Source organism: Osmia bicornis, chromosome 16 (assembly GCF_907164935.1).
Source record: "Osmia bicornis bicornis chromosome 16, iOsmBic2.1, whole genome shotgun sequence".
NCBI classification, from domain to species: domain Eukaryota; kingdom Metazoa; phylum Arthropoda; class Insecta; order Hymenoptera; family Megachilidae; genus Osmia; species Osmia bicornis.
Window position 1 is genome coordinate 6,530,975 of NC_060231.1, and position 21,031 is coordinate 6,552,005.

Consider the following 21,031-nt stretch of genomic DNA (forward strand, 5'->3'; position numbering starts at 1 on the left):
TTAATGAAGTTCATGAAAATTGCGCGTAACAGAGAACTTAAATACATTGTGGTTATGAACCGATGCCTCGTGACAACCTGCAAGTTTTCATTTTAAAAACGATTTTAAAATTAGCTGCAAAAAAGCAGGGAAATATCGGTGCGAATATACCCTACTTGTTAACGTTTAGCCCCACCGTGTTTATCGAGTAACATACATTTAGCAAATAAATAATTCTTTATACTATGGCGCGCCATTCGTTTCATATGACTAGAGAGAATCGTGGCATTGAAAGGCAGAGATTACCACGTTCAAAGAGATTCTTTCTAACTCAAGCAGAGCAAGAATTCGTAGGGTTTTTATTTTCGACCAGCAAAGGAAGTCGAAGGAAGAGAAAAAAAAAAAAAAATAAAACCGCGTTTCCATTATAAATAATAACTTGTTAAAAAGAGCTGATTCCCAGAGGTGTACGAATTCTCGATATTTCAAGTTCGGGTTGGTTCGTTAAAGTTCGGCCGAGATCGAGCGGGTTGTCGAAAGTATCCGACCGCGAATCACGAGCCCGCTCGATCTCTCCCGAATTCTCCCGAACCGACTCTTATGAATTCGAAAAGCTGCACACCTTTGGTACAGACTCATTTACCCCCGTAAAACGTACACAATAACGTTTCAAGTTCCGTGTTCTATGCAGTTTAAGTTGGCAATCATCCGACGCGTAGAATGTAACGGTGCATAGGCCTCGAGCGTTATTCTTCTAATAGTAGGCGTTCAATATCGTCCTTCGACTTTGCAAACGAACCGCGATATTCGGATACTGTATTTACATCGATACAACACAGATATCTTAAACGTTCCAACTGTTCCCACTTGCTAGCACAGAAAATAAATCACGAGGACGTCGCAATCGTACAAGCGAATGATAAAAACATTTTATTTTCTTCAAAGTGACGAGAGATATCACTGCGGGAATATGATTCAAATGTTATCTAAATGTGTGTTGGCGATGTACGCGGAGTCCCTGTTGCTTCTTATCGAGGAGTCCTGATGTAACAGCAACGGTGCTCTTTCCTGTCTTACTTTAGGAAGCGTGGCGAGCTCCTGGACAGGACTTTGCTGCCATATGCTTCTCGTGGCGAGCTCCTGGACAGGACTTTGCTGCCATATGCTTCTCGTGGCCATTTCTTGATAGCCCCTTCGTTGAACCTGAGTCAGAAATTAGTAAAATTCGTTTAGCTCGTAAAAAAATGCGTTAGGATTAGAGAGGTCGTTTTGGGACATACTTGTCTGTGATGAAGTTCGTGCAGGTACAATGTAGACAGAGACATATCGGCAGCAGTCAATTCCACCGGTAAAGAGAAATCGGTAGGCATCTCGTGGGTCGAGCCGAACACAGAGGCGCCTAAAGACTGATTCGACATTCCTTGTTGCAATCCGTAAAGGAACCCTTTGTCGTTGTGTATCGGGCCTTCCGCTTTACTTAAGCCGCGTCGAACCGCCGCGTACGACAAAAAGTCCGACCTGAAGATCGACGACTCGTGAACGCCGCCGGCCAAAGCAGTCGAGGTAGCAGGTTGATTCGCGAATACGTTGCTGGTGCTCGCCCCTCCTAGCACTTGGTTCACCATGGTGCTTCGAATTATATTCGAAACGATATCGTTATACTGAAACGCAAGAGAAAATATTATCATCAAAGTCGAACGGGATAGTAAAAATTAATTATAAACACTTACACCTGGTCCCAGACCAGACAGGCTGCTCAGACTCGCCAAGAGAGGATTGATCTCCCCGTGCACACCGTGCACTTCTTTCTTCGCCCTTTCCCTCAAAGCTGTGACAAAATTCTCTGCGTGACTCGGTGGCTTCCACTCAGGGTTGGTCAAAGTAAAATGTATCAGGGACAGTTCCGTTTTCCCGTTCTCCGCTTGCGTGTACTGATTCGACATAGGGATCTGTAGTTTCTCCGGCTCCATACCGTACCGTTGGTTATCGTAACCCTGAGTGGCCGCACGGTCCTCGATGGGACTCTGAGTGACCGTCTGCCACATCGGGTTCCCGTGCTTCCGCACGTCCATCTGCGCGAAGCTGCATACATCTCCGACCCCCGTCACCTCGATGGTGAAATTTCGGTAGAAGTCGACTATATCCAAGGCTCGTTGTCTCATGTGGAAGCACAAGATGAACGGTGTGAGCAGAGGGGAGATTAATTCTTCTAAGAGATGAACGGCGCGGTACTGGAACAACTGTGCCACTTGCGCCCTGGTCGTTTGAGTGTGAGCATGCCCTCGCCAACTGTCCGGTCTGTAGTGTGTATGCGCTAGAACAGCGGTTAAGAGAGTCTCCGGGCACCATACTAAGTTCTCGTCCGGTATGAACGCTCTGGCACCTGCCACCAACGCGCCCAATATGGTTATCGTGGTCAGCACGTGCTCCACGGTTAATACATCTTCATCGTAGACTGTCAATATCAATAAAACTGCTAATACGCTTCCAGCGACGAAAGCGACGTTCTTCGCGAGGACGGTCATGATCGGGGATGTAAAAATGCTCATGTATTTCGAAGCCGGATGATAGGCGCGATTCAACCGTGCGTTTAATTCGTGGTCCAGCTCGTTGAAGTGTCGGAGGTAGAGGCGACCGTAGAGAGACCACATCCTTGTGCCCAAAGTTCCCGGCTCTCGTTTGATAATCTGCTCGAGGAGAGTAGTTTTAGTAGCGGTCGGTTAATCGTCGTAATAGATGTATGCCTCTTACCTCTCCGTAATTAAAAAACGAATAAAGTATCTGCCAGAGTAGGATCAAGGGGCAAAGCATAAAATTCGCGATACCGACCCACAAGATGTGCTTGGACAGTGACCTAGCTAGTTCTTGCCTTTTGTTTAGCTTTTTATAGTCTTCCTTGAGATGCCAATTGTTTTCGAACGGAGACCACGGACCCCCTATGTAAAAAGGGTAGGAAAGATCGGCTATTATCGATTATTTTTTTTTTTTTTTCTTATTACTTAACAGTGTTTAAAGGCTTACAAAACAGAAGCAATTCCATGTTGTACTTAAGCCCCCTCGTCATGAATATAACTTCTCCGATGATGGGGACTTTGAGCCGTACAGGTAGCAAGGATTTATTGATCATAGCTATCATGTAATTTTTGAACCGTAATATTCTATGGTATATGTCCAATTCCGTGAGCTCCCTTTTGTGAATGCACATCTCTTGCTCTTTTTGCACTTCTCTAACTCGCTTTTGTATCTCGTGCCAAGTAAGATTGTCCAGATCGCTGTCGTCGATTTTCAGCGCGGTGTTAAAGAACAGCTTTATGTCCCAAAACTGCGTGAAATGGTATAAAACTTTGATTGCTCGCAAAATCCAAAAAATTCCGGCTACTAAAATACAGATCCAAGTGACCAGACCCACAGATGCCGTACATTCGCCCGTGGACAGAATCGCGTCGCTGATGGACGTTTTGTGCGAGGTGCTGTTTGTTACTTTGTTTCTGGAAAAAAATAATAGACTGATAACAATAGGCTCCTGATTATATCAAAGTCATACTCTGAATGAAATCTTACTTGAACAATACGGAATAGTCGATGCAGTGAAAGAGAAATGTTGAAAAAGCAACTACAAAAATAAATTGTCCTAGTTCAAACGCTTCTTGCAGCATCATACAAGCGAATCCATGTTTCTGGTGGTAGTGATACATTCTTGTGAAAAACGAATCCAAATCTTCGACATGATTCCATCTAGCTTTGTTACCCTCTGGCACCACGTGAATCATAACACCAGATTCCTGTGGTGTCTCTTCGTGTTCGTCGTCGTCTTCTCCATCCTCTTCCTCCTCTCCTTCGTATGGCTCCATGCGTTGGTAGCTGCCATCTAGTACGGTTGTCATCTGGGCAAACACAGTTTCGCTTAAGATCTTTTCTCAGGAAACAAATCAATTAGCTAAGTGTTTTGAAATAAATTCAGTAATTCCTGAAAGGTACAACCTTGCAAAGGAAGAGAGTTTTAAGTAGAAACAGAAAGTAGGTAGATATTGTGCGAAGAAACATACTTGAGAAGCAACTGAACGGTAAAGGAGGGATCATGCGATGAAAAATTGAGTGGTAATAGGCCTAGAAGACACAGAGTCTTACCGTTTTGGCTCGTCTGTTTGACTCTACGCAGGTAATAACAGTTTCTCGTTTCATTCTTTCATGTCATTAAGATTAATTAACTACCAGTCGATGGTTGCTCCACAAGCATCTAGAACGTAAGCCAGCCACCAAATGAACGCGTGAACCCGACACAAAACACAGTTGATCGTTTCAGTCCACTAGTTGTTAGATTTTGTAAGACTTAGAAAAAAATGAAACTTTTGCAACCTTTTCTTTGTCTACCTTTGTCTGGCCGTCGATAATGACTGTTCAAAGATTTTCTTTATCTAAAGATATTCTCTTATATCAGGATGTTTCCCAATCGAGCGCAAGGATGGATCATTCTGCTGCTTTTCGGTTTTATGTTAATAGAAAAACACCGTTTTCCAGAGTACACGTGTACTCTTTCGATCACGATTGTTTCTTTTTTTTTTTTTTTTTTTCTTTTTCGTGAAACGTCTCACGGAACAGTTATTGTGCGAGGAAGATCACTAAAATATTGTACGTAACGTTGAAGAATGTTCGTATTGCTAAAACAATTCGGTCGATAATATTGGGAAATATGAAACACGACGTACGAATAATATTCAGCTGGACGGATGACGCGATAGTGCAAATTCGTTGAACACGCAATTGTAAATTGACTCACTGTTCGATAAGAGTGTGTGCATTTTATGTTCGTTAATTTTTTACGAATTTTTATTTTTCCTTCGCTAGCTTAAAGGTGAAGAAGTCTATCATAAGTTCGCTGGGTTCGATCAACGATACGTCCAGCTTTCGACGTGTATCGTTCGTGCGTCGAGCGTCGCTTTGTCTTTGCTTTCGGCTGACCTTTATTCGACGAAAATAGAAGCGTCGTAGACGCAGCAGCGAAAGCGATAGGAGTGTTTGGTAACACAGCTGATCTCCATAAACAAAGCATCCTGCCGTACCTTCGTTTTCCACCACGTTCGTCCCGTTCTCCAAATTGACACGTGTTTATCGATATCAGCTGCAAATTCATGAATCCTCACTCACATATTGACTAGGACACGGACCGTTATTTACTACTAATTTAGACATTGAATAGTTAAAAGCGTTCGACCTGTTCCCTGTCTTCAACCATCTTTGCTGAATGTTCTTTTTATTTGTGGTTCAGCTTAATTTTGCTTGTCACGATCCGTGCGTCGTTTTTGGGAACCATCATGGTTTCAAACGGTGAATAATAACAATTTCTTCTTTATCGATTCGATACTCTCGATACTCGATACATTCGATAGATTTGAATTTGAATTTATTTTTAAAAAGCGCGCCGTTTTCGGGGATCTCTTCTTGGTCCGTCATTGTTGAAAAATTAAATAGACCATACAATTAAGCTTACGTACTTTTAATTGCGATATCATATTTACAACGTATAGTGGAACATCGTAATTACAAAAATATTATATTTATATATATATTACGATACGACTCGTGCCGTATTTCGTTCTAAAAGCATAGACGCGTGTCGTCGAGATCGCTTTTGCGTACACGTCGCCGAAACGTTTCTTTTCTCCAGATTTTATTAAATAAATCCTTGGCGAATCCTATTGTCGTTCTCAATGCTGATACCGCGGTCGCATCAGGATACGGTTGAAAAGATGCGGGAGTTAATTTCACTATGTACATCCACTTGGTTAGGCGAGGTTCGCACGTTTCCCTGCGATATGATTTTTCAAATGTTACAACGCATTTGCTCGTCTTTTATCGTCTCGATTGTTCGCTCTCGTCGCGCCCGAACGATATCCTTTTGGTAAACGAATCTCTCAAAGAATATAGCCTGTAATTCGATCGTGTATCAAAGTAGTTTGTTCAATTTCGAGAAACTAGATTATAACTAATAGTCCGAGCATTAAAGTGGTAGTGTTCGAGCATGAACATTCAGGAACAAAGAACGACTCGTTTCGCTACTTTCGAGCTCGATCTCGTCGAATTTTCAAACTATGACTATGAGAAAAAGGTATCGAATAAGGGTGTGCGGGTACCCGAGGATATTCGGGTCGGATACTCGTGTTTTCAGGACTCGAATTGAGTTTTAAATCTCGACAATTTTTGGGGGTATCGCCCGACCCGATTCTATCATTACCCGTTCTACCCGACCCGAGACTCGGGTACCCGTGATTTTTAAACTCAAATTGGGATTCGAGTCTCGACAGTATCGCCCTATCCTACCCGATCATTACCCGTTCTACCCGACCCGAGACTCGGGTACCCGAAAATTCATGTCGGGTACCCGTGATTTCAGGATCCGAATTGCGAATCTCGACAAATTTTCGGTGTAATCGTTACCCGTCCCTACCCGACCCGAGACTCGGGTACCCGCACACCCCTATCATCGAACGATTTCGATCACACTTGTTCGATGTTGTTCGACCGATTTGATCGTTTTGGTTCTCGTTAGGACAAGGAATCGAAGCGGCTCGACGGATAAAGGGAGGTATGTAAGTACTACTTGGTTATCCTCGAGCACCGAGTTCGCGTTTGCGTTCGCCTTCGCGACGAGTCTCGCTGTTTATTCCCGAGAAATGATTTGTCCAGGACGTCGCGGCGTTATCCTGCGCCTGGGTGCTAAAAGTCCCCCGAGACCTCTGGTCTCCTCGTGTTTCGTGCTCGCGGCGGTGCTGGTCTCGCCGGATGTCGGCTCGGTCGGTTCCGTTTCGCCGGAAACGTCGACCTCCTCGGACACAGCCTCCTCTTGGCTGCTGGTCTGAGCAACGGGCGGCTCGGTCACTTTGCGACGGGGCAACAACGGCGATCTTCTGGACACCGCGGGTACCGGGGACCTCGTAGTTGTTTTCGGATGCACCTGTAGTCGGTTCCGATTGCGCAACTTGTTCAACGGATTGACGGTGGTCGAGCGGGCTGGCGTCGGGCTAGTCTCGGCCGGTGCCTGGACGAGAAAAAGTCAGATTTATTTAACGAGATGATTACGGATCTCGCGTGTTCGTGAGCGGCGTAAAGACGAAAAGCGGTCGAGAGTCGAGGCATGCCTGACCGAGTGTCGTTCGTGACATTTTGTGAAAGGCCATTTAGTGAAAGCGAATCCGAACCGAGCAGGCAACTATGACGAACGATCTGTCGCGCACGTATACAGCCATAGAATCGTTTTCTTGAAAAAAACTCATCTATTCTCTTACCTCGTGAGTTTCTTCTTCGGTCCCTTCTCCGGCTGGCTCCTCGACCGACGATTCCTCCGGATTCTCCACGGCGGCCGGTGTCGTGCTGGTGGTCGTGGTCGATTGACCCGGTTTCTGTCTCAGATTCACTCGAGCCCCGTGTTTGATCACCGGTCTCGCTCCGGTTGTCGGAAGTCTCGCACGGACGGTGGACTTGGACGGCGCTGTGACGGCTTCCTGCGCGGTTTCCTTACCCGTTTCTTGACTCTCCTCGCTGGTATTGGGCGCCGTGGTGGTAGGTCTTCCTCTTCGTCTGTTGATATTCAACTTATTGAACGACGGCCGGGATACTCCGCTCGGTCCCGAGGCTGTCGACCCGGCGCCGTTGGACGGAGCGGGGGTGGTCGTCGACCCGATGGATCTCGTGCCCCCCGAACCGCGAAATCGATTCCGATTGTTATTCCCCGAGGGTCGTTCCGCGTGAACGGAACTGGTGCTCTCTTTCTGCACCGCGTCCTCTTCGACGGGCTGTTTATGCCCGGGTCGGTTCCTCTTGAATCCACCGTTTCCATTGGATCCGTTGCTACCGAATCGTACCCGGGTCCGCTGCGTCGGTTCCGCGGGGGCCTCGGTGGTCGTCGTGCTGCCGCTTCCATTCGACTTGAACCGATTTCGCGGAGCCGCGGCTCCTCCGATACCGGGTCTCCGGAACTTCCCTCTTCCGATCGTTGACTGACTGGTGGTAGTAGTAGGCGGTTCCGTCGTTGTGGTCGTCGTAGTTGTAGTAGTGGTCGTAGTACTCGTGGTACTTGCCACGGTGGTGGTCAGTTCCGGCGTCGACGTCGGAAGCACGGTGGTCGTTAATTCGAGATTAGCGATCGTGGTGGCCGATTGATCGGTGACAGCCGTTAGATCAGTGGTATCGGCTTCCTCGTTCGACAGCGTGGTTCCATCGGAGGAGGAATCTGCGCTAGGCTCGCTACTGGACGCGTCCACGAGATTATTCTGACCTTGTTGCACGAAGGCGTACAAATCCAAAGCGACTTTGTCCATGGAGGAAGAAGGATACTCGGTGGTCGGAGTCTCGGTAGCGATGGAAGCGGGCGTGCTCGGGGAAACCGAGGAAGAATCCGTTTCTTCGTACTCTTCTTTCTCGGAGGACGTCTGCTTCTCCTTCGACGTTTGTTTTTCGGTAATAGGCAAGCTTTCTTCTTCCTTCTCATCGTTCGCCTCGCTAGATCGCAGAGGTTGGCTCCTGTTCGATTCGTCCAGCTGAAAAGAAACTTGGTAAAAATCCGCGTTTCGTAAGTAGAGTAAAAGTACTTACCTCGGAGGCGACTGGTCGTCTCCTGACGGTCGTGGGTGCGGGCACATCCTCGACGACCTCTTCAACAGGCGCGGGCTCCTGGACTCTCTGAGGTCTGCGTCCTCTGGCACTCGTCCTTTCCTCGCTCTCCTCGTTCGGCGTGACTCCTAGGAACCTGACCGGTCCTTTAGGTAACACTTGAGGGAATTCCGGGCCCTCTTGATGCGTGCGGAAGCTGCTGGAGTCGACCAGGTCCAAGCCAGGTCTCGGGCGATTGCCCCGGCTCCGGGAGGGTTCTGTAGTGGCCGTGGCGGTGTTGTGATTCGACCGCGATCTGTCGTCGTACGGATTCGTCGCTATTACTCGAATAGAAGTGCGCGAGGGGCAGAAGGTAGGTGAAACCGTAGCTTCGGTTCGGATACGCACCTCGGTGGAAACCTGGTGTTGGTCGGCAATCTTTCCTCGGACACGTCTTCGGTTTCGGCCAATTGTCTCCCTCTGTTTCCGTTTCCGCTTCCGTTACCGTTTCTGTTCGGAATCACTTCGTTGCTAGCCGGCTCCACGGTGCTCGATCTCTCCCCGCTACTGTACTTGTTTCTGTTGCTGGACGAACTGCCGCGCCTAGGCGCGGACGTGCTTCTAGAAGGAACGTCGTAAGAATTGGTGACGGCCGAGTCCGCTGTACCCGCCTTATTTTCATCCTCCTCGTCATAGTAATAATATACGTACTCGTATTCGTAGTCCTTCCCGTTCGGTCCCTTTTTTACCTATTCACGAGAAAATAATCGAAGAATCTCAAGTGATTTGGTTGAATTTTAAACGAGGTACTCTGTATATATCGCCTACCTGGATACGGGAATTGGTGCCGGCGGGAACTAAACTGACGTCGCTGAAGTCGCCGAAATTTCTCTCGCGAAAGGACGTCTCTTTGCCGTCGTTGCGGATTATGTTCACCGGGACGAAGTCGAAACCGCTCGTCTCTCGCGGTGTGGTCAGAATCGGCAGCATGGTGGTCGGATACTCGTTACTTAAATCAGAGAATCTCATGGTAAATCTATTAGAACTTTAGAACTATCGACGCTTGATATTATTTCGGCAAAATGGGACAAAATGCATTTAATTATTCCAATCATTGAACGACTGATTATTAATTAATTAAATATCGAGATAATTATATTGAATAAAAATGAATTTATTTGAAAGTATTTGTGTAGAAATGATGCACATTTATTTTTAAATTGAAAATAATATAGAGAACTAAACGAAACATAATTAAAAATACACATTCATTCTTAATCTCGAGAAAAATTCCTCGATCTTTATAAATTAAAATAAAAAACTTGAAACCAGTCATTTCGACTGGTTCGGTAGTTCCAGTGTTAAAAAGGTAAACTTCTCTCACCTGACGCGAACACCGGGGATCACGGAATCCCTCTGATCGTCCACTCGCGATCTGAACGCGTCCGTTCTTCGAATTCCATCCTCCTGAAGGACTCCCGTGTCCCCAAAGTTCTCCAACTCGACGCGGACCTGCCTCTTCGCGGTGTTCCCTTTGTCCTCGTCGCCGAAATCGAACCGTCTGACCGGTTCGAGGAGCTTTTTATCGAAGCTTTCGAACTTCGTCACGACTTTCTTCGCGTTTTTCCCATCCTTGCCGACTACTTTCCTCTCGACATCCACCACGTCGTCGTCCTCTTCGTCCTGATCGAGCGGTCGTGCCACGTCCTCCGGTAATTTGTGCGACGTAACGAATTCTACGAACAACCGGTTTCGTTTGCGAAAGCACGAGAAACGATGTTTTGTAAGAAATACGATGATACTGTACCTGCGACCGATACGGCTCCGCCTCGAGACTCGTCGTCCGCGAGCGTGCACGCGATGACGCAAGATATCCTAAACGAGGGAAATAACAAGACGAACATTTTATTAGGATCATCGATGAAATCTCTCGCCGATCGCCTTGGAAAATACGCGACGCGGTGAAAGTTTCCGTCCGGCCGGGTGAGTTGGAAGCTGCAGTCGGCCAAGCTGGCCAGTTCTCCTCGAACCCGCTCGATTCGATCCTTAATACCGGATAAGCTCGCTCCGGACCCGCGGCGGGAATTTCAAATAGCACCACCGCCCTCGAGAAATGACCAGTTTCGTTCTCGAACCGACGAAACATCGAAGGCCGTCCGGTAAGGTACTTCGAAACGCGATCGCGACCTCGTCCTCCTTAAACCGAAGGTTGTCCGATGAAATTCGTCAAAACGGTTCGATTTAACCAGAGGGTGGGGGAACTCGACGAGAGTCGATTTCGTGGCGTGCATCCGCAAGGTCGATCGGTAACGATCGATTACCTCTGCGAAGGAGATCCGCTTGGAAAATTCGAGCGTACGCCAAGGGCTTCTCGTTTCTCGCTAAACTAGTCCCCGCGAAAGATCTTTTTTCTATCCCCCGACCGATTCGACGCGTTCCTGTCTAATAGAAAGTCTCGACGAGGGTTTCGCGACATTTGCGAACCGCGATCGAAAGGAACGATACGCGTAGGTCCTGTTCGTGGCGCGTAGGTATCTCATCTTCTCGCGTGGGGAAAATGGCGAGGAGGCTGGCGAATCGGTTAGCAACGGACCGAGCACCGAAGAGGATCGCTTCGGTATTCGTTCTAAGAGGATTCGAAGGCTGTGCACGGGACGCAAGCACAACGAAGGAATTTATCACGATACCATATGGAGAAAGCTGTTTCGCTCTTGCAAACACGAGTATCTACGTAAGCGTGCACGGAGGTAGGTGGGTATCTCCGGTGGCACGAGACACGCGCCTTACGTAACCCACAACATTACCGTGAAAGCTTATTGCAAATCGGTAAATATTTTTCGGAATAAACGCGTTAAACGGCAGCTTCGCAAACCCCGCCGGCGCGTAACCGAGAAAACTTTCTATTTAACCAGTTTCGTCGAGTTGCGCAAAGATTCAAAGTGGCCAGGGAAACAGCGTCGCGTCGGCGTGTTCCTCGGAGAAGAGGCGGTAATTACGAAAGTGATGCGAGTTTCCAGCGTTTTAGATCCGTCGACGTGTGAGATTTTCTCGATTAGGTTACGGGAGAGAGCGAGGAAGCTTCCTCCGCGATTCTCGAGGATTCGGCGATCAACACTTTTGCCGACACCGTAATCCATTCGCGCAATCCTTCTCGTTCAAGGAGAGCCACTTTTCTTTTTTCCTGCTCGACGAACGAAAGAACGGGAACCGTGAAGAAAATTGTCTCGCGGTCGCGGTTTCTTAAGCGGCGGACAAATCGGTATCACTTCTCGAAGAGAAAAAGGCCCGGGGTTAATTTTGCTACTCACAGGAGCGCGCCTTTCAGCCACATTTCGGCGATTCCAGCCGATCCAGCGATCGTGTACCCTTCTGCCTGTCTCGGAAGAGTGTTCCCCGCAACTGGTCTGCCCTCGAGACGCGGAAACACGCACGAGGAATAGTTAATGTCGTCGAAGTTTGACGCGGTGCTGCGAACGATAATAACACGTATCGTCACCGGACACTCGCGATCATCGTGGGCCTTCACCTCGAGACACGTTTCTCGTCTTCCAGCGGCGACCACCCGTTAATTCTCCCTCGAATTCTCTCGATAACCACGGACCCGCGTTTCGCGTATGGTACCTTTCTTTTTCCACGTCGCGATCTCCGTTCGCCGAGATGAACGTGGTACCGGAGAGAAAGAGAAGCGGAAAAAGGCTGACGGTGTAAAAGTAAGAGTTGGCCGAAGGACGCGGTGGTGAGGGTATGAGAACGGCGGCGAATGCAGGCCTCTACTTATACGCCACCCACCACGGCCACCTGGAGAACACCCCACCAACCCATGAAAACTGGACACCACGTAGTCAAACTCGACTCCGATATACGCCGCTCCGCGGATCACGAGCGTTTGTTCGGTTAACGCCGAAGCCGAGTTCACCTAGTTTTAACGGTTCGTTCCACCGCAAAACTTCTCCTTCGTTTGATCCAGTTTTCTTTTCATTTTATCCTAATCGAACACCTACCCGTTTCGTTCGACGAAATTCCGATTATCAATTGACTTTCGAAGAGATCGTCGGATTCCAGAGAGACCGTGGATTCGCTTTCACGAGTCTCGCGGATGGTACGTAAGAAGACGAGGTGAAAATGTACGACGCTCCTCCGACGGAGCGACAGTGCCGTAACCGGCACTTTTTCTTTCGCGGCCACGATCCACGTCGCTCTCGCTCCGAATCGTGAGAAGATGCCTTTTTTCGAAGCGTACCTTAGGTGTCAAGGCCTGGTAAAACCGTGACTTTCGTAATCGTACGCTATAGAAACGATCCTATTCTCGACGTGGCACAGCGTCGACGACTCGAAGGTAGTTACCGCGTTAAAGGTCTTTACGTCTCGTTGCGCAAGAAGAATGTCGATCCATTAGGACCAGGTTAGCCCGTGCCGCGGTAATCCGTGATCCACTGCCAGCTTCGTTTGCCATTTTCCTTCTGGTTCGAAAAGAAAAACCTCGGCGTGGCGGCCCGTATCCGCCCGGATTGGCCAATTGACCGTTCGCGCTTCCGGTTGCACGAATCGTCTAATCCGGTAGCTGTTCGAGAGACTTTAGCCGAGGCGGTGACGAAATCCTAGGCGTCGATTATCCTCGGGATAATCTGACGGTTGTATATCTGCTCGGAGCAAGCGAGGAATACGGGCGCCCGATACACCCACAGAAGCTGCTCCTTCTATGTACGCGTGTATACGTAGGTACCTACGGGACTTTCTCTCGACAAGGAGAGCACTCGTGCGCGCCCCTTTGCCGGGCAAGCACGCGAAACGACGGAGAACAATGCGTTTTGCTGCGCGTTTATTATAGCGCAACGGCGACGCGAGATCGGTTCAACTATGTCCTTTTGTTCCCCGATGTTCAGACTAGCTGTCGCACGGAAGACCGCGCGTGACCCGTACGATCCCTCTGCCCGCTCTTATACGGACGATGAATTAGCCGTACTCGATTACCATTCAGCCCGGCGTCTACTATATCCGCCGCCCGCTGCACCGCGGACCTTCCGCGCGTACGAATCGAAGGCTAAATACGGCCGGCCATTGACTGTGCGCCCGTGAACGCAGGTGCACCGAGTAACAGAAATTACCCGCGTGCACCGACCTTCCCCGCAGAGAGAGAAGGCTCTTTCTTTCTTTCTTTCTTTCGTGCGGTATCAGCGATTGCAATTAGTTAGTTTTTCTGTTTGGTCATTTTGTCGCCATTCGTAGGCAGATCGCCTTTCAAAGATACTTCTAGATGGAATCTCGACGTCGCGTTTCAGAGCGCGATTTACAACACGCGTGCACGGGATAATACGCGAGAACAGCCTGAAGAACCTTGACTGCACTTTCGCGGAACTCGAGCTGCATTTCAATCGACCTTCGCGATTCGCACGATTTCTCGATACACTTTCGAGGGACGTCCGTCGGAGGAGTTTCTTTGAAGAATCGTACGGGAACATGTTCGAAGGCGATCGAGGCGTTTCCGAGTTTCACGTTCACGCGACACGCAAATTCGTCCTCGAACTTTCGGATCGGAATTCCGAGCAGGAGGAGGCGTTGATTCACCGTTCAAAAACTCCACGCGCCTTCTCGATGAGTAAAGTATTTACGCCGCGACGTCGAATTCGAACGTCGTGTTTGACTTTCTCCGGAGTTGTTCGCATTCTAGGTAGCATAGATATATGTGAACGATAAACTAACGTGGCATTTGACGCGTCGCGGCGCGGCGTCGCATTTTACCCGGCCGGCCTCGTGTCATCGATTCTCGATCGAATTCGATTTGACTCGATGCCAGGTCTTGATCGAGAAATATGGCACAAGGAGAAACACAGACAGGCAATTTTTTCTACTTTGATTAAGGGTTTTTTATTTTAATTAGGGAGAGAGAGAAGGGCCGCTTTTTGGTGCGTCTATTAGATATGAAGGTTTAAGGGAGAAAATTTTATTGAATTCTAAGTCCTTCTTTTTAAATTAGGGTTTTTGGTGACCCCTTTCTGGTGTTCCATTAAAAAAAAAAGTCATTTTTCTTTTTTTTATTCGAGCGGTAACCCATCTTTCCGAGATCCGCGCTCCACTTCGCTTCACCTTACTGGTTTTTCAAGTACTTTTTTTTTAACATGGTTTATTTAATCAGTGTTTAATAAGGGTTTTTGGTAGTCTCTTTCTGGTTTTCCATTAAAAAAAAAAGTCATTTTTCTTTTTTTATTCGAGCGGTAACCCATCTTTCCGAGAGCCGCGCTCCGCTTGGCTTCACCTTCCAGGTACTTTGTTTTTTAAATTGTTTATTTACATCAGCATTTAAAACACATAAAATTATAATATAATCTGTAATAAACAACAGACTTAGTTATCTAGTTGAGCAGTAGATCTAATGGCTCATTGCATTGAGCTTCTCCAGATCTTTTGTACAATGTTTTTTAGTTTTGTAAAGCCTACGTGGCTGTGGTCGTTGACGAATGTCTACTTCGTATTCGTTTTCACAAAGTTCACTTTCTCTGGATACGGTAAAACGTGATCGAGATCGTTATTGACGATTCGTGCGGAGGAAACACGGAACGGAGTTCGTTAACGGGTCGGAGCGGAGGCGTTTCCATTGGTCGGTGTGAATGCAGGGTATCCAAGTGAAATCTCAAAGTTGCAAAACATCCTCTCGTAAGGTCGAACACGACCCGTTCAATGTTAAGGACGGCCGAGAACCGGAATCTAAGATACGCGTTAATATCGCCGATGACTTTCGCTCTCGAAAACAATAAAGTCTCTTCGAAAGTTTAGCTCGCGTTTCGACGGAACCGCGATCAGACTCACCGAATTCCACTATCGGTTACCGATCGCGAGTCACCCGAAAGAAAACTCGTCGCTCGAAAAAAATAGTTTTCGATTTCATCGAGTACGCTCGATGACGAAACCTGTCGAGAGGCGCCTCGTGGAATTTCATGGAAAGTACCTCCCATCGTTGTCGATTTCAGCTCCCGTCGAGTCGCGCCGTTCGATCGGTTAACCGGTTCGAATACCTTTGTTCCTTTATCTTCCGACGACTTCGAGCCTCGTTAAATCATCGAGAAATACTGTTTCACGCGGGCAGGAAGCGAGGAGGAGGCGGAACCGATTTACTTGCCGTTCCCGATCGCGCATTTACCGCCCATTGTTCCTTCGTTATCGGTGTTCCGTGAAGCGTCCGGGAGAGGCACTCGCGCGTATCGCCCGCGATTTTCTACGATATCGTGGATATTACGCAAATTGTAACGTCTCGGCAGGAGGATGAGCAGCTGGTACCGACGCTCTAAGGGAAATATTTAACGGACGGACATTCCGGTTTCGCAAAACCGGACGTCAACTTGACCTACATCGGGCATCGACGATCTCGAGGTTCCATCGCGTTTCGTTACGTTACCATCGGGGATGGAACGACCTTAACATTGATACGAACACCGTCCACACCGACGCGCCGCGCCATGTCGGGGTCTTCGTGGTCGCATCCGCCATGAAAACGATCAATCTCTCCGTTTCTTGTTTCTTTATTCGAGCTATTTTTAAACGACGCGTGGACACGGACGGATACGATATCAGGGAAAGCGAATAAGGATCTGCGCTCCGGAGAGAAAGTCCTTTCCTCTTCCTCCTCATCGGCTGATGCTTCGTTTTATTTTCGACCGATTTTTTTCTTCTATCCTTCGTTATTCGAGACTCACGCCCGTTCTATTCCGATTAATTAAATCCACGGATGCGGATTACGAGCGGTAACTTTTTAAATTAGTTACGGTTCCGCTTTCGGGAAGAATGATTTTCGTTATCTCTTCCGGAGGATGAACTCTACGAGCCCGGTAACCCTTTGATTGAGAAAGGCGTAAATGTGAATTTTAGTCTGATTTTTTTTTGAAATAATCTTTTGGTAGAAATTTCAAGTAAACTGAAGGTATTGAAGGATAAGAATAATTTGAGATTTAATTAGAAAATTTTCTATTTTCAAATAATTTGGTTTTAGGAAGATCTATGAATAAATTTTCATTCAAGGAAACAATACTTTCATTTATTTCTCAACTTTGGATTAAGTTAGGAAAATTCTACTAATCAACTAAATTATTACAGACGAAGCAAGCAATGTGAAAAATACAAGATTCTAATTTTAGAACTGACGCTTTCCTTTCGGAGCGCGCAGTCAAAGGGTTAAACGACGTGCGTAATTACAGTTACGTTACACTTTCTGCGGTGTAACGAGAAACGATACTCGCGTTTCCATAATCGTTTCCTCGTTTCGTAAGAACGTCGCGACGTCGTTTCGAAGGGTTCGCCGAAAAAATGAATGAAAATTACCAAAAAAACAGCTGGCGAAACCAACGATTTGAAACTTTCTAAAATTTGAACCAGCTCCTCGGCTCGTTTGCGCAATTCTCTCCGAAGAGGAACGTTACTTTCGGGCCCCGGAGAAGAGGTTATTACCGTTGCATCTGCCATTCGCTTGCCTCGGCGACATTATCGAAAAGGTCACCGGAGGACTGGTCGGTGGCTCGCTTCGCGACTCGTCGCTGTTTTAAAAGTCACCGCCCGCGGGTCACGTAGATGCTTCTCGTCTACATCGGCACCGGGTAATTGCGGCTCGAGAAATCGCTCGGGGAGAGAATCGTGTCGTAACCTTTACCGCGTAATGACGGTAGCGAGGATAGAAAAGGATCCTAAAACGGTGAACGCGGGGGGAGAAGCGGGAGATTCCGGGGACGGAATGTCGTCCGCGTCAAGGATGACCGGTGGTGAACAGAGGACACCCGTTTCCGACTCCTAATCTTTCTCGAGGAACAAAGGGTTCCTTTTAAGGCGCCATCGGGAGGCGTCGCGAGATGGAGGATACGTTCGGAGCCATCTTCTCTTTATTTCAGTACGTTATCAGGCCGATGACGCGACTCGGCTCGGATGGTCTTTGCGAGTGAAATGTTCCTCGCAACCGCTTCAAGGCCGACGAGATACAACCTCTCACTTTCCTACCTCTCGCTGCCTACTTCTTCCACTCAGCCTTTCGCCGAGTCCTCTCTTCTTCCCTCTTTTCCCTTATTTCCCTGCCTAAACCCACGCCGGAGTCGGGGTCGTTGGGGTCGAAATGTACGAATACGTCTTCTCCTCCCCGGGAGAATGCAGATGGATAGCACGCCCATTCGACATTCCTGGAATTTCTCTGCCTCCCACAACCTTCCCGTATGCAAATACCTCGGAGGAAAGTGATTTTTTCGATCTTTGCGTTCGTCAAGGTTACAACCTCCCCGTGTTCTCTTTTTTTTATTACGAATTTTATTGCATTAATTTACATTTATACAGTAAGTACGTTGAGTATTCGGTGAATGACAGCCTTCTTCTATGTACACTCGATCTAATGTTCTAATGCTTATCTTTTTTGCTCGTACACAGTCCGTTCGGCGGCTACTGTCTTCCCGCCCTCTGGTGTCGCTTTTCGAACGCGATTCGTCGATTAAAAAGATGAATTTAGGTTCGCTCGTTTATCCTCTACGATAAGGCTTCGGTTTTACTTGGACCTCATCCCGCTGGGTCTCCTCGACCTCCTCCTGGACGGGTTTGCTGCCTCGGGTCGCCCCGAACCTGCCGCGTCCCGACGACTTCGATTCGCTCGCCCCGTTGTTGCTTTTGTTGCGACTGGTCGTGGCCCCCCTGTGGACGAACAAAATGGTCAGAAGGAAGTTTTACAGCTTACGAAAAGAAGGTCGGTTATTTACTTGGATTTTGCCGTTGTGGACTCGGTGGCCGATTGAGTGGCCGAGGAGTCTCGATTGCTGCTGCTGGGTCCTACCTGTGCTCTCCTCCGCTTCAGCGCGGCCAAAAGGTCTTGGTTCGACCTAAAGCAAACATCTTAACGTCGTCCTGCGTAAAAGGATAAAGAACATCGATACGTACCTGAAGGGTCTGACACCGCCGCGGACCTTTTTGGAGGACTCCGTAGTGGTGGTCGGTGTTTGTTCTTCCTGTTCTTGGTTCTCCTCGTACTCTTCGTCCGCCTCTTCTTCAGCTTCCACGGCCGGCTCCACCGCCTTCGCGGTCGTCGACTGCGTCTGCGGAAAATTATCGGTTCATCTTTTCTTCCATCGGAGATGGCTCGTTTCTCGAACTTACCGCTGCCGCTGCGGATGTTTTCCTCGGGACGTTCACTCGTCCTCGCGAGGACAAGAGACCTCCGAGCCGAGGCGAGTTGGATCTCGCTGGCGGCGGGGTGACCGGCGCGGCCGGTTCTTCCTCGTAATCGTATTCCTCCTCCACCGATCGGACAACGGCTACCAGGTAGCCGATGGCCACCAATCTGCAAAGAGCGGAGCGATATTACGCGGCAAACGTAACGGGCTTTCGCGAGCCTGGAAAAAGGGAAGATGACGAACGACGGTGAAAGGTGGCCGCGCATGCAAAGGAAACGCTTTCCCGCCTGGCGGACCGAATAATGGCTCGCGAACAGGAAGTCTCTCGGACGGTGTCTCTCTTCCTCCGTCGAGGAAGTTGGGATAGGTTCCTCGTACAGAGCGTATGGCGAAATTCAGGTGGGATATTGAAGTATTTGTCCTCGAAAGGAATCGGGCTGGTTCCATAGAGCCGCGGACCGCGAGTGCAACGCAGGACACTCGGGGCCGCGCTGCGCTGCAACTTTCGCCAGGATCGAAAATAGAATCCGAGGACGAGAAACGTCCTCCCGGAACGGGGGGAGAGGAGGAGGAGCGGAGGTGAATCGTTACGAAGAAACCGGCGTGCAGCGAGCTGTGCACGCTTGTCGTTGTAGATCCCCGTGTACACTACCAGATGGATTTTGACCTGTGACATTCACGTACGAAACTCACTTTCTCTGCTTGGCTGGCGCGCGCGTTGCCCGCTGGGATTGGCCGCGGAATACGTGAGACGGCTCACAAATGTCACGAAAACTTAGCCGAGGCGAATTCGAATTCGTATTTCATCGAAGAGGAATCGAAGGCCGGTGAAACCTCGATCGAACGCGGAAAAATCGTCCACGGCGAATTTAGAACGCGGTGCGATCCGCTTTCGAAAACGCGCCTCTCCGTCGCGATCGACGAAGGAAGAATCCTCCGAAGAATCGTATTTTTCTTCGTCGCTTTCTCGACTCCTTTGTGCTAACTCCTCCTGACGCAATTCCGTAGGCTCGCCTCGCTTCGACGGCCGCAATCACCGATTGTGTCAGAGATTTCTCGCGGTTGCCTTCGATCAAGAATTTCCGTCGAATCAAAGAAATTTCGCGGTTTTCGATACGGAATCTCGTTTTCTAATCCGTTTCCTGGTCGACGTGTCCTGTGTTTGCATAACGCGACCGTTTCGCGGCGCGAAACTTTTCGCGAGTCGCGATCGTACGGCTCAGTTGCGACACGCGGCACCCGGTTCTGACGTACGACCGAACAAATACGCCTTTCGATCGTGCCGGATACTGGGATCGGCCTTGGTTTCGCGACGCTAACACAGGGCATTCGGTTTTTCCTCTCGAAACGTTGGAAAGTATCCGGCGCGGACCAGGGAGACGGACCGCGTTGATCGAATTCAACGAATCGTCGAGGGTTGAAGATACTCACGCGAATAGTGCGAGTTTCATGGCGTGCGTCGGATGTCCGTGGACCTCGGACGAGCGTCGGTCTGTTGTTAACGACGGAGGTAAAAGGCTGGCCCTCTTGATTCGTGCAACGTGCGGGATGGTTGAAAGCCGCGTCGCTCGAGTGTTGACACGGTCGCGATGCCGCGAAGAATGAATATCGAAACGGGCGTAGAAGGAGCCGAAAGCACACCACTGCAATCGCGGAGGCTGTGTACTTTGGAGTGCCGAGTCGAGTTTCCCCTTCTCTCTATATATATATATCACTCTCTCGCTCTCACTCCGCGGCCAGCAAACCACCCGTGGCCGAACCCATCCACCTATCCTACACCAGACTTTGATATATCCTTCGCGATACCTGGAAATTGTTAACCACGCGCGATACCCACGCCATTGTTCGTGACACGATCGTCCCTGGGATATCCTCGATAACGAATACCACCTTATCGACGATACGATTTCTTTCGAAACGCGACCAGCCGCGGGAAATCATCGGATTTATTTTCCTGTTCGCGAACGTTCACGCGTGCCCGACTGGAACACCGATCGTCCGACGAAACGAACGCGCGAATCGTGTTTTATACACGTAGTTAGATCGCGCGTAAGCAGTGAAAGTAAACGGCGTCGGACCAGTTCGCTGGTTGTGTAGCGAAGAATGTCAGACACCCTGATGTCTTTTTTCGTTATTCCAGAAATCCTTTGGAAATGTCAACTATCGGCCTAGCTCGTCGATTCCACGACGATCCAAGGAAAGTCTAAAGATCTATCCTTGAAATTCCGCGACGTCGGATCGAAAGAAAAATGATCGAAGGGGAAGAGTGACGGCATTTATATAGAAATATGTATCTTGGACGATGCGTCCGCGTTCGTCCATCGCGAGCGAAAGAGAAT

General features: G+C 48.7%; 3 protein-coding genes and 1 pseudogene across 8 annotated transcripts in view; 1 reads left to right on the plus strand and 3 right to left on the minus strand.

The window, feature by feature from the left end:
* The window catches only part of LOC114879140, an 81,782-nt gene that overhangs the window by 1,063 nt on the left and 59,688 nt on the right, over window positions 1-21,031 (plus strand). The window lies entirely within an intron of this gene.
* Window positions 887-5,242, minus strand: LOC114879144 (autophagy-related protein 9A). Of its 6 annotated transcripts, none has more exons than XM_046289242.1 (8): window positions 4,939-5,033; window positions 4,108-4,598; window positions 3,541-3,863; window positions 3,001-3,467; window positions 2,731-2,915; window positions 1,710-2,666; window positions 1,260-1,640; window positions 887-1,182 (listed from the first exon to the last, which is right to left on the minus strand). In XM_046289242.1, the coding sequence occupies exons 2-8, from the start codon at window positions 4,159-4,161 to the stop codon at window positions 955-957; spliced, it is 2,595 nt and encodes an 864-aa protein (XP_046145198.1). In that variant the 5' UTR covers window positions 4,162-4,598; window positions 4,939-5,033; the 3' UTR covers window positions 887-954. The 6 variants fall into 6 exon arrangements, with proteins under 6 accessions (XP_046145198.1, XP_046145199.1, XP_029049605.1 ...); XM_046289243.1 differs by lacking the exon at window positions 4,939-5,033 and having other exon boundaries at window positions 4,108-4,216; window positions 4,351-4,749; XM_029193772.2 differs by lacking the exons at window positions 4,108-4,598; window positions 4,939-5,033 and adding an exon at window positions 5,040-5,242.
* LOC114879143 lies at window positions 6,638-11,896 on the minus strand (annotated as a pseudogene).
* LOC114879156 (histone-lysine N-methyltransferase SETD1B) lies at window positions 17,825-20,662 on the minus strand. Its single transcript, XM_029193795.2, has 5 exons — window positions 20,124-20,662; window positions 18,676-18,859; window positions 18,460-18,614; window positions 18,282-18,401; window positions 17,825-18,216 (listed from the first exon to the last, which is right to left on the minus strand). The coding sequence occupies exons 1-5, from the start codon at window positions 20,141-20,143 to the stop codon at window positions 18,048-18,050; spliced, it is 648 nt and encodes a 215-aa protein (XP_029049628.1). The 5' UTR covers window positions 20,144-20,662; the 3' UTR covers window positions 17,825-18,047.